This window comes from Hyperolius riggenbachi, chromosome 11, assembly GCF_040937935.1.
Source record: "Hyperolius riggenbachi isolate aHypRig1 chromosome 11, aHypRig1.pri, whole genome shotgun sequence".
NCBI classification, from domain to species: Eukaryota; Metazoa; Chordata; class Amphibia; order Anura; family Hyperoliidae; genus Hyperolius; species Hyperolius riggenbachi.
The window spans coordinates 135639436-135651955 of record NC_090656.1 but is presented as its reverse complement, the minus strand read 5'-3'; the positions used below and the strand labels follow the sequence as shown (position 1 = coordinate 135651955).

Genomic DNA, 12520 nt, shown 5'->3' with positions numbered 1-12520 from the left:
TAACGCAGGAAGATGGATCACAGTGACGTCTCCTGGAGACAATTCTCCGATCCATCTTCCTGTTGGCGGGTATACGCGATGGCACACAACGGGCTCTTTCTCAGCGACCCCATCATATTAGAGGCTAATTTACAAAGGACTAGCGCAACCCTCCCTCTGAAAAGCTACCAATTAATTTCTACCTTGGCAAGATTTGATTGTTCCATTCTGAAGCTGCATACATTTTGCATCAGCTCGGAACTGTTTGCAGTGACCATCTTTAGTTATAAGGCTCATTTCCTATTTGCTTCTTTTCCATTCAGCACAGAGCGGACCAGTTTAGTGTCAGCTTCATTTACCATTGCGTTTGTGTCTGAGGTGGATGAATTAGCACCATAGGTGGCTCTGGGAAATGCTTCCGCTCGTCTGGGAAAACAAAGCCAGTTGGGACTCTGCATTTCGTTTGGCGCTTCGCGGCAAACAGATCATTTTATTTAGCAAGTGGAAGCAGATCCTATTTTTTACAAAACGATCAGCTTCCTGTATTGAGCAGACGTGTAGTAAATGTACCTACACAAGCGAGCCTAGGTCTACTTCATTATAGGATTGAGTAGTTATTAATGATCACCAAACGTTTGTTTAAAATGGAAAAATAACTTTCACCTGATATTCATGTTGAACTGGATTTGGAGTAATTTACTGCACATGCGTATAAATTCGTTATAATAATAATGTTTATTCACCGCCCTGTAACCTGCTGCTGGTATAGAACGGATGATAAAAGTGAGTTCCTGCGATGATCTTCAAGAAGATATATACTGGAGCAAATGTAACCACTTATAAGAGTGGATGGATGTTATGCTTAGATGATTTAGAGAGGAACATTGCTGCACCATGGTTTATTTATTTTTTGTTCCCAACAATGTTGTCATGCAAATGGACAGGAATATATTTTTATAAATTGTGATCTTTCAATTTAACAAAAAAAGTAACTCGCTTTCTTCCTTTCACATTATTTCATGTAGTCTAAGTATACCTTAATCCCGCCTTTTTGTTGCATGTGTAAGTACATGCTCTTCAGTTATGTGAAACTGCCGACTCCTCTCAGTAAATGAGGTTGTATTTATCTTCACATTCCTGAACAGTGAATTCATCCATTTTGAATAGATTCCACTATATTAAACAGTTTGCCAGTTATAGTTGGCCTGATTTACAAAATGTTCTCCTGGGCTGGAGATCGCTGGAGAACAAAAGTCATCCACTAAACATGACTTGCATTTTTATGTCTTCTGTAAGGTGGTAAGAGTTAGCCGCCTAGACCCCTGGTGGAATTGTTTGCAGGCACATGTATTTGCCTGGAGCTACTGAAATATATAAGCTGTCCTGGGTATTCCTAGTTATAGCTGGACATGCATGTTTGGGTCAGCATTTTAACAGAGTGTAATTAGTTTGAGTTGCAGTTGCTCTTGCTCTGGCCCGGGTAACCCAGGTCAAGCATGTAAATTTTGCCACCTAGAAGCCATCTTTGTAAAACCCGACCTGAGTTTTCAGGATAGTTTGTTACGTCTTTCATGTCCTACATCACCCAGAACCTTAGTAAGACTGCATTCACCTTCATCCACCTGCTCAAAATCATACGCATTTGGGCACATACCATGCGTGTTCATATGTATTAAAACATGCACATTCTCATTGGCAGCACGGCAATGCAGGCGCAGTGGTTTTCAGACTTTAAAGTCTGAAATTCCAGAAGTGAACCAGAGGCGGGGCCGGAGCATTGGGGAGTGGCTGCGCGGGCACAGGATGTCTGCGGGGGACCATTAGAAGCCCCGGGTATGTTCAGCTCATTTTCCCCCGACCCCCCCTACAGTATCCCTTTAAGCATAAAACAGTGTCTGCAGTGTGCAAAAAAAGCTTATTAAAGGTAAACCAGCTCATTGGTTTACATTATAAATACTATCTGTTTTTACACACAGAAAAATGTATTAAAACGTGGACAGTTTAGCCATGGGATCAATAGTTTATTTCTGACATGTTTGATCACTTTTCGATCTATATAGCCATCTATTTTGCATGTTACCGTATTTTTCGGACTATAAGACGCTCCGGACCATAAGACGCACCTAGGTTTAGAGGGCAAAAATCAGGGGAAAAAAATATATACTAAACCTGGTGCGTCTATGGTCCAGGGGCATCTTGTGGATGTTCTCACCCCAATTATTATGGTCCTCTTGTACTTCTTGTGTTCAACTTTTACCTCTTGTGTCTCCCTGTGTCCTCCTCCTATCCCTCTTGTGTCTTCCTGTGTCCCCATCTGTCCTCCTGTATCCTCCTCTGTTTGTGCCCCTGTGTCCTCTACTTGTCCCCCTATGTGCTATGCTTGTCCCCCTGTGTGCTATGCTTGTCCTGTTGTGTCTTCAGCTCGTCACCCTGTGTCCTCAGCTTGTCACCCTGTGTGCTATGCTTGTCCTGTTGTGTCCTCAGCTCGTCACCCTGTGTCCTCAGCTCGTCACCCTATGTCCTCAGCTCGTCACCCTGTGTCCTCAGCTCGTCACCCTGTGTGCTATGCTTGTCCCCCTATGTGCTCTGTTTGTGCCCGTGTCCTCTGCTTGTCCCCCTGTGTCCTCTGCTTGTCCCCCGTGTCCTCTGCTTGTCCTGTTGTGTCCTCTGCTTGCCACCCTGTGTCCTCTGTGCCCAAATGTCCTCTGCTTTTCCTCCTGTGTCCTCTATTTGTCCCCTGTGTCCCCAGCTGGTCCCCCTGTGGTCTATGCTTGTCCTCTAGCATGTGTTCCTCCACTAGCAGCCCCCGCAGTGTAATTAAAGCAGTATAATACAATTACCCCCGCTGAGTAATTAGCCAGCAGCCAAGTATAACTGCCCCCCGCAGTGTAATTAGCAGCATAGGTACAATGCTATTGCCCCCCGCTGAGTAATTAGCTGCATACATACAATGCTATTGCCCCCCGCTGAGTAATTAGCGTTATACATACAATGCTATTGCCCCCCGCTGAGTGATTAGCGTTATACATACAATGCTATTGCCCCCCGCTGAGTAATTAGCCTTATACATACAATGCTATTGCCCCCCGCTGAGTGATTAGCAGCCGAGTATTACCTGATCCTGGAGGTCCGCGCTGCTCTGAGACCTCTCCTACGCGTCATACTTCCTCCTAGTGCCCGTTTTTCCTGAACGCGTCATTACAGGCAGCCGGCACTAGGAGGAAGTATGACGCGTAGGAGAGGTCTCAGAGCAGCGCGGACCTCCAGGATCAGGTAATACTCGGCTGCTAATCACTCAGCGGGGGGCAATAGCATTGTATGTATAACGCTAATTACTCAGCGGGGGGCAATAGCATTGTATGTATAACGCTAATTACACTGCGGGGGGCAGTTATACTTGGCTGCTGACTAATTACTCAGTGGGGGCAATTGTTTGATACTGCTTTAATCACACTGCGGGGGGCCGGCTTTATATGGCCGCTGCTAAAAAAACACAGCGCGGTTTTGCATACTGCCGCTAATTACAGTGGAGGGGGCAGGCGGAGAAAGACAGTGTGAGAAAGAGAGGACATAGGGACTGCACCGGGAGTCTCCGACATTGCGGCGGTTTTGTATCGGCGGCCGTTCTTAAGTCGAGAACTCCCTGTATTCGGACCATAAGACGCAGTGACTTTTCCCCCCCCACTTTTGGGGGAGAAAAAGTGCGTCTTATAGTCCGAAAAATACGGTAAGTGTGCAAAATCGATGGCTGTATCATTTCGAAACACGATCGAACATGTTGAAAATAATCGATCGATCCCGCTGATTAGGAAAACCGATTCAACCTGATCCCTGGGCTGCTTTGTTTCATAGACCTCAATCTCATCTCTCTATACATCAGAATAAACTCCTGGGGAAGTTTTGCAATACCGCAAAGGCATTGCTGGCTAAAACTTGGAAATCACCCCCCCCCCCTTCTAGAACTGAGTTGATTAATAGAATTCATTACACATGTCTTGGAGAAAATTACATCAACCATACGTGAGACTGCTTCACAGTTTGAGTTGGTTTGGAAACTCTGGACAGTCTGGGTGACCTTAAAGAGGAACTCCAGTGAACATTTTACTGTTGGCAGGTGATGTAGCTGCTGCATGGTTTTTGGCAGTTGGAAACAGCTGTAAACAGCTATTTCCCACAAAAGTTCGAACTTTTCTTCTTGGAGGGGTTACTTGTGGGAGGGGTTTCACCACAATATCAGTCATACGGTGCCCCCTGATAGTCTGTTTATCAGCTACTGATTGGGATAAAGTTCCATTTTTGGTCGGAGTTTCTCTTTAAATGTTCCATGATAATACATACTCCCTCTTTGGGCAACTCGGCCAAATTCAGTATAGGGTTTGTGTACCTTAAAGTACCCCTAAATCGGGTAGTTTAAGTTGTCTCTACAATAACTAAAGGCCTGTGCACACTTTAAGCCTTTGACGCTGAGAAGGATCTGTAAAGGTTGCTTCAGACCACAGTCTTGGAAGAGTTGCCATTCAGACATGCTGTTTGGCTCTTTGCCTAACAGTGTGCTGTGCACTATGGATAGGAGGAGAATCTGGGTAAGTAATACGTCATGAATTTCCAGAATTTCAGAAAAACACAAAAACTTTAATATTCCGGTACAGCCATACGGGCGCATTGAATTATCGGTACAGAGGGGAAATTTGAGCACCCTTACTGATAATTCAATGGGCCCCTATGGTGGCGTCCAAACTTCTGCCGCTAGCGTGCACCCAAATTTCCTGCTTCGCTTTCAGAGTATATCTAACAATATTTTATAAAGACCGAGTTTCCCTGTGACCTAGTACCAAGGTCAGTAAGTGATCTTAAGAAAATGCTTGTAATTTTGGCTAGTCTATATAAAACAGAATCTCTGCCTCCATCTGTATGACTCACAAAGCGTATGGGACAAAATGGATCAGGAAATTTGTAGTTTGTGTGGATGTCTAAACTTCACATAGTGGTAGTTCAGACCATGCTGCAAGACTGTTTCCAGGTGTAACATATACCATAATATTAAGACTGCAATGAAACTTGTCTGCAATAAGCCAGTAAATGAGCCTGTCGCCGTCATCGTATACCAATCAATAATTTGTTTGTCCTACAAGAGAACTAGATAACTGCTCAGTGGTAATGTGTTCTATTTCAGCCTCTGGAAGGGCCATCCTCACTACCTCCATGTTTGCCTGCAGAAACTGCCCAGATCAATCAGGGAGACTTGACTGATGCTCTCATAGATACAGGAAGGAGTGGCAGAGAGCATTCAGAATCCGGTGAGTTCACTATTCTGTATTCTGTGCTGTATAGAAACATTAATAAATTCTGTCTCTCACGCATGACATAAATGTATTTATTTTTCAAGGTGAACCTCTTTATCGTCAGAACTCCCCGGTGTCTGTATATTTGTTCCCCGAGGAAGCGGCTGTGCAAAACAAGCGTGAGACCACCATCCCCTCTTCTCCACATTCTGGATCCCAGGTTTCACAGGAAAGTCTTGGAGGCTCTGACACCAGTGGCGACAGTGAGCTGACAGACACTGATGATTTCTGTATCCTTGATGCCCCTGGGATTGGAGTGCCAGTGAGTAACGATATGTAGTTCAGAATTCCTAAACTAATTCAGTTATTAACCATTGTCTGTCTATATGCAGAATCAGTAATTATGTGCTGTAGCACCACTCTGTTCTTGCTCAGGTGAAAGCCTGATAGGGATATGGTCACCTGGAGCTGTGCTTTAGGGACCCTGAGCTCTCCATAAAATCTCAATCGGCGACGGAGGAGAGGATGCCAGGGGACCTCGAGGGCTACAGTGGGCTAGAGGAAGCCCCAGGTAATTTTACGGAGAGCTCAGGGTCCCTTTAAAAGAACACTTTTTTTTCCAAGTCAAGCAGGTTTAATCCGTACTAAGATTCCAATCACTACAGCATTTGCTGTTGTATTGCCCCTAATGTAAGGGACTTCCACGCAATCGCAGTTTTGGAAGCTGGCTGTAAAGTAGAACTATTGAAAGAACTGAAGTGTGACGTTTATAAGTTGTCTGCACTTCAGCTAACAAAGACTGTAAGGACTACAGAGTTGTGAAGAGGAATAGGGGGGTAACAATAGCTATAGCAGCTGCTGTAGAGATCAGGAGTATGCACATATAGTGGCCCAGTTTTTCCTCAGCCTGCCCTGTGTCTCCCTAACAATGTGAATATCGGGCGCTGGGCACTCTGTTAATAGCGGCTATAAAGAGAAATCTGGGCACCGGAAGTGCCCGAGAAAAGCGGCTACAAATAGCAGACGCAAGACACCTAGTATTTGGGGATGCCCTCTATTTTATCAGGCAACCAAATTTCCCTTTATAGCCGCTATTAACAGCAGATCTGTGGATAGTCACAGACACAGGGAAGTTGTGTTGAGTGTTCCAGCATTTCACCCCTGCTGAATATGGTAGTATATTATCACTTCTCTCAAATGGATAACATTACTAGCCACAAGATTTTGCAGTAGTATAGGTATTTGTAATACTGTATCTGTGAGATATACCACCCAGCACAGGATTCATGCAAGCTGTGTATCTGAGAGGCAACTATTATCTCTGCCTCCACTGTATACTGTGTGTGACTGCATATTGCAGAATCCACTAACATACGGTACGTCAGGGCCAGGGAGGCACTATCCAAACGTTTCTATGGGGATTTGTAGTTCTGCTTCTTGCAGTGAGAATCTGAAGAAAGGAAATGTCTTTGATGGGGCTGTATAGATGCTGCAGTGATGTGCAGGTCTATGTGGAAGCAGTTGTGGTTTTGTCGGGACCTGAGAACTGATGTTGCTAGTCACTGTTTATCAAAGTATGCAAAACTGTTCCAACATTATTTTCACATCTGTATTCACTTGGATATAAAGTAAATAATTTACATTGGCGAAACACAAAATAGTATATATAGTATCCTCACTGTAGTGGAACACAAGGAGACACTTCATGTGTCCCGTCTTCTCCTGCCGCTTTTCACTAACTTGTCCCCTGCATTTGAGTTAACTTTCTCCAGCCTAGAGCGCTGCTGTGTCATGTCACCTATGCAGTTGTCTATGGGGAGGTAAAGTGTGGCACACCTCACTCATGCTGCAGGAAGATAAGGAACTGTGCTATTAACCTGAAGAAGTAGGTGAATTCCGAGAAACGCGTTGTTTGTATTGGTGTCCAATAAATGTACTCTTTGACCTCCACAGTGAGGTAAGATTATTCCACCAACATTGTCTTATGACACATTGGGGTGCCTCCTCCCACCCAGTACATTCTTCTATACATGCACAACAACTCTATACAGTCTAACAAAGGATATGTATGTAGGAATTTTTTTGTGACCAAAATATGGACTCTTAAATCAGGTCTCGATTTATGTTTGCGCCAGCAATAAGCGCAAAGTATTCCCCCATCAGTTCCTTCTGCTACTAGTGACCTGTTATAGTATAAAGAATATGCAGCATGTAGGACATATAAAAAGCGCATCTTCATGCACGGATCCAAAAGCATAATGTATTACCCGAATAATCAGGTTGCTAAATTATTACTGTTTTGTGTGAAATAAGGTGTCTGAAGCTAAAAATCCTTTCTAAAATATTTGAAGACTTGATTGCTGAGTTGAGAAAGTCAGTTTCAGACTCTGTTGTTATGGCTGCTGCTTTTGTTATGGCTGCTGCTTTTGTTATGGCTGCTGCTTTTGTTATGGCTGCTGCTTTTGGAATGCAGCGTTCTGCTGTTCGGCTTTAATAATTACTAGTACTAAACCTTTTGCACCAAACCTTTACTGTATTATTGTAGTTCAATAATGTATGCATGGTTTTTATTTGTATTTCCTTCTTCAGCCAAAAGATGGGGAGCCGGTGGTGAGAAAGCTTGTAGAAAGCCCTATTTTGGTGAAGGATGGCCATTTTTCCCGCCCTCTGGGCAGCACCGATTTGCTGAAGGCTCCAGCTAAATTCCCTGTGCCGGAAGCTCGCATAGTCCTGAGAGAGATCTCCATTGTGTGGCACCTGTATGGAGGAAAGGATTTTGGCAGCAGTCGACCCAACTCTGCAAGAGCACATTCGCCAAGGTGAGGAATATACTATTATTTTTTATTTCTATAGCACCAACATCTTCCGTAGCGCCGTACATAGTACAAAACAAATAGCGGGGAACCTAGATAGATGAACAGTTCAACACACTGTACAATTAGGACATCCAGCAACACAAGTATGACATGGCATGCAATTGCAGTCTTAAAACATCACTAGTATGTGTTCATTTGGTGCTACCGAAACTGGAAGCATATGGTGGAGGTCCCTACCTTTGCAAGTTTACAATCTAGAGAGTATCGGGGTGCAGACACTAGGGGAGTAAACAAAGTGGTCAGTACGTGAGGCAGTAAGCCTCAAATTCTAGCTATAACAAATTCTTATCTAAACAGGTGCATCTTGAGAGTGCATTTGGAAATTTCCAGGCTTAGAAATTGGGAGCATAATAGACAGGCTGTAGGAGAGGGTTCCAAATGAGAGGTGGTGCTCGTGAAAAATACTGGATGCGAGAGTGAGAGGAGCTGACCATGCTGGACAACAACAGGGTCTCGTGGAAGGAACAAAGGTTGCAGGAGGGGATGGTATCTGGAGATTAATGAAGAAATGTATGGAGGGGTGGCTTATGTAGAGCTTTGTATGACAATGTTAGGAGTTTGATCTGGATCCTTTGGGTGATTGCCAGCCGGTGGAGGGAATGGCAGAGAGGGGCAACATCAAAAGAGTGAGAGAGGGCGATGGGATGAGCAAATAGAGTTCAGTAGAGACTGGAGAGATGCCAGTCTGTTTTTTGGTAGGCTGCAGAGTAGTGTTACAGTTGTAGTGTTACAGTAGTCAAGACAGGAAATGATTAGAGCATGTACAAGCATTTTACTAGCTTCTTGTGAAAAGAGATAAATTCTGCTGCTGAGGAAAGAATCATGTAATTGTATGTATGTATGTATGTATGTATGTATTTATGTATGTATGTATGCTTTGATTGTCATGTGTCATGGAGATTTTTAGGATTCAATCAGTTCTTGCCTGAGAGGTACCAAACTAACCTTACAGAAAGAAAGCAGCAAAACATATACAAAATCACAGTATAAACAATGCTTTAAGTATTTCTTTGTAATAGCCATGCAAATAAACGAGAATTACATGCAATATAAATGTAGCTTGTATGCAGACGGCCTTTTGCTGAATGCAGCAACTCACTTCTTTCCCTAATCTACTCTCCATCTTGGATAAAAATGTGATCTTCTCAAGCCTTTCAATATCCGTGAGAAAATCTAAACCTTTAACATTTTCCACCCAGACGCTTAGGCTAGGGTCACACTTTGCAGAACCGCATGCATTTTCTACTATGTGCTATATGGAATGGGAACTTGGAAAAATAATTCCAGCGCTGGCTCCCCGGTAGCAGTATTTGACCATTTGCTCAAATACTGCTCTCTCTGCCGCCAAAGGAGGCTTTAGAAGTCTTCGGGAACCTGAGTGCTCCTGAAGACGGACGACTCCATACTGCGCTTGCGCGAGCAGGCTCTCTTGTGCACTCACACGAGCGCAGTATGGAACTGCAAACATCCAAAACCTCCTGCGGCGGAGGATTCAAACAAGGGAGCCAGTGCTTAACGAAGGGGTCTGTGAGAGAGTGGGAAGGCTCTATGGGACCCAGAGCCTTCCATTTCCTTAGGTAAATAAGTAAGCTTTAAAGTTTACCAGGACAGTTTTGCCTTTGATTGGTAAAATTAATGTCAGTGAAACTGACACGGACGTAAAGTGGGCTGTTCAGGTTAGCGCAGAGCATGCTGGGGACTAAGGAAATGTAGATAGTATTGCATTTCCTGGTTAGGGAGAGTGACTGAATTTTAAATTATTTTTGGGCCACTATTACTGTCTTTGTTGATGGCTCTCCCCACCCCCACTAATAAAACTTTGCTCCTCTCCCTTTAAAATTGTCTCTATAAGTCACTATGTAACTGGAAACCCTCTAAGGTTAAGGCTCAAAATATATACAAATGGATAGCACCATATCAACATTTGCATAATCTTTCTGTTGATCTTATTATAGTGATTAAAATTGAGTGAAATATGATTTATCAATAATTTCAACTCAATTTGCAATCCTTTTACCCTGGCTTTACCTTGTTGAATTAGTGAAGGTTTGATAGATACTCTACATTTGAGAATCTGGGCTGTAAGGAAACCCGTAAACCATAGTAAAAGATAATGTTGTGTTGGTGCACCTTCTAATTGCCATTTTCAGGTCACGAACAAACATGCCAAGCGCCCGTGGATCTCCATCTCGATCTTCTGTTACCAACCGTCCGCAGAATACGTGGAGAGCCCAAGGAGGGAGTGGCAGGGTCCATGACATATTAATGGAGATCCAGTTGACCAAAGTAAGCCTTTTTCTGTTACCCTTTGAGTGGACCTAAATTTAAAGTTAATCTGAGACAATGAAAGTTAAATGTTTTATACTTACCTGGTCCTTCCTTCAGACCCATGTAGTCCGTTAACTACCTCCTTGTCAGTCTAGTCCCCTTGGTTACACGGTGTACAGTCTGCAATCCAGCCAGGTTGCGGGCCACTGCACATGCCCGGTCCTGGCCATCGGTTCCGCGCCAGTGCAGTAGTGTGGAACAGCTCATGAGCAAGAATCTTCAGCTTACTGCTGAGGTGTGACTGTAATTACACAGATGCAGTATGGCCGCACTACTACACTGCAGGGAGCCCAGCCACGAGAACATATCTGAAAAGCTCTTGTCAGATATATTCTGAGGGTCCATGCGAGGCAACGGTGGGGTCAAGGAGGAGAGGGTAAGCTCCTTGTCCATCCAGAGGCATCTGTCTGTCTTCCTAGGTAAGTATCAAACTTTTTTTTTATTACTTTGGGAAACTACAGGTTCACTTTAAGCCAGCCTAATATATTGAAAGTGGGTGGTAAACTGTGGGCAAGCTGTGTTTACAAGCTTACAGGCTGATATCCATACATTCCATCAGAGCTGCAGGCCATCAGTGCAGACTTCTTATGTCACTGTGCTGGCCTAAGTGCACTAACCCACTGCATCTAACCATTAGCCTTGTTCAGATTGTTACTGAGTGGAGGTACTCAGTTGGTTGCAATAAATTATTCCAATTTTCACTGTATTATTTTTTGAACCAGCTTTAGTACATTTTAAAAGCCTCACTTCTGTGCTTTACACATGCTGTCTCTCCCACCTAAATGGCACCTGAAGTGCATGAACCAACCTCTTCATTGCAAAGTGCATGTAAAGCTCATGTAGATGGTTCTTGGCCGAGGAGGCTGATCAGGACCACCTCTGCTGAGAATCTAGCATCTATACATCTCCCCTAATGCCACCCCACAGATGTGTTGGTGAGAGTTCCGGACTGGTGGATCATCTCGGCTGAGCGCAGGTCGAAGGGCATTGTTCTCATACCTCACTCATTCTGTGCCACTCCATGTCCTTCCTTTCCTCCCCATAGCAACAGTATGTGTCACTAGTCTGCAAGCTGTATAGAACTCAGCCCAGAACTGTTGCCTGAACAATTAAAGAGACACTGAAGCGAAAAAAAATATATGATATAGTGAATTGGTTGTGTACTATGAATAATTACTAGAAGATTAGCAGCCAAGAAAATATTCTCATACTTTTATTTTCAGGTATATAGTGTTTTTTCTAACATTGCATCATTCTATAATATGTGCAGATTACACAACACTCAGCATTCAAAATGAGTCTTTCAGAGCAGTCTGTGAAGTAATGACCTCTCCTCTAGCAGAGGAATAGTAAATAGTCCAGGAACAGTTGAGATAATAAAAGTCAGATAACAGCCCTCTCTACTTAGTCGGAGAGCTTAATGGCTTGTTTGCATAGAGATAACAACTGGAGTTTCTCAACTCTTCCTGTACTGGAAACAATTACACTGATGTATCTGATCTTAATGTTTTATTTCTTAGCTGTGCTACACATACAAATCATAATATCATCATTTTTTTTTCGCTTCAGTGTCTCTTTAAGTCCGTATGCCTGTGGATGACCGTAATGGTGCTTGTTTACAGTATGCATCTTAATACCTCAATAAATGTACATTTTAGAGCACAAAGATGTGAATTTGACCCAAGCAGTCGGCTTTTAGCTGTCAGAGGGCATTCATGGAAGGCAGTGCTCTAAAATATTTAGATGTTTGCATTACCAGTTTATATTCTCAGAATGTTTCCTTGTTTTAGGTGAGTTTCCAGCACGAGTCATACCCAGCCCCCTCCAGTCCTGGGGTGGAGAAGCTCTTTACAGGTGAGGGGGCCGAGCTGCCCCTCGCACGCCAGGTGTTCATAGTCCAGGAGCTGGAGATCAGAGACAGGCTGGCTTCATCCCACATAAACAAGTTTCTGTACTTGTATACTAGTGAGAAGATGCCACGGAGAGCCCACTCAAACATGGTAAGAGAAATCGATTGCTATGGTACAACAAGAAGCGATGTACTAAGTGGATGCA

The 12520-nt window shown here is 43.7% G+C and overlaps 1 protein-coding gene across 1 annotated transcript in view; it reads left to right on the top strand.

Moving 5' to 3' along the window:
* The window catches only part of ATG2A (autophagy related 2A), a 179470-nt gene that overhangs the window by 148434 nt on the left and 18516 nt on the right, over positions 1 to 12520 (top strand). Inside the window, exons 29-33 of the mRNA XM_068259988.1 lie at positions 5153 to 5276; positions 5366 to 5583; positions 7851 to 8080; positions 10288 to 10423; positions 12256 to 12465. Of these exons, the coding sequence (XP_068116089.1) occupies positions 5153 to 5276; positions 5366 to 5583; positions 7851 to 8080; positions 10288 to 10423; positions 12256 to 12465 (918 nt within the window). The remainder of the gene's footprint in view (positions 1 to 5152; positions 5277 to 5365; positions 5584 to 7850; positions 8081 to 10287; positions 10424 to 12255; positions 12466 to 12520) is intronic.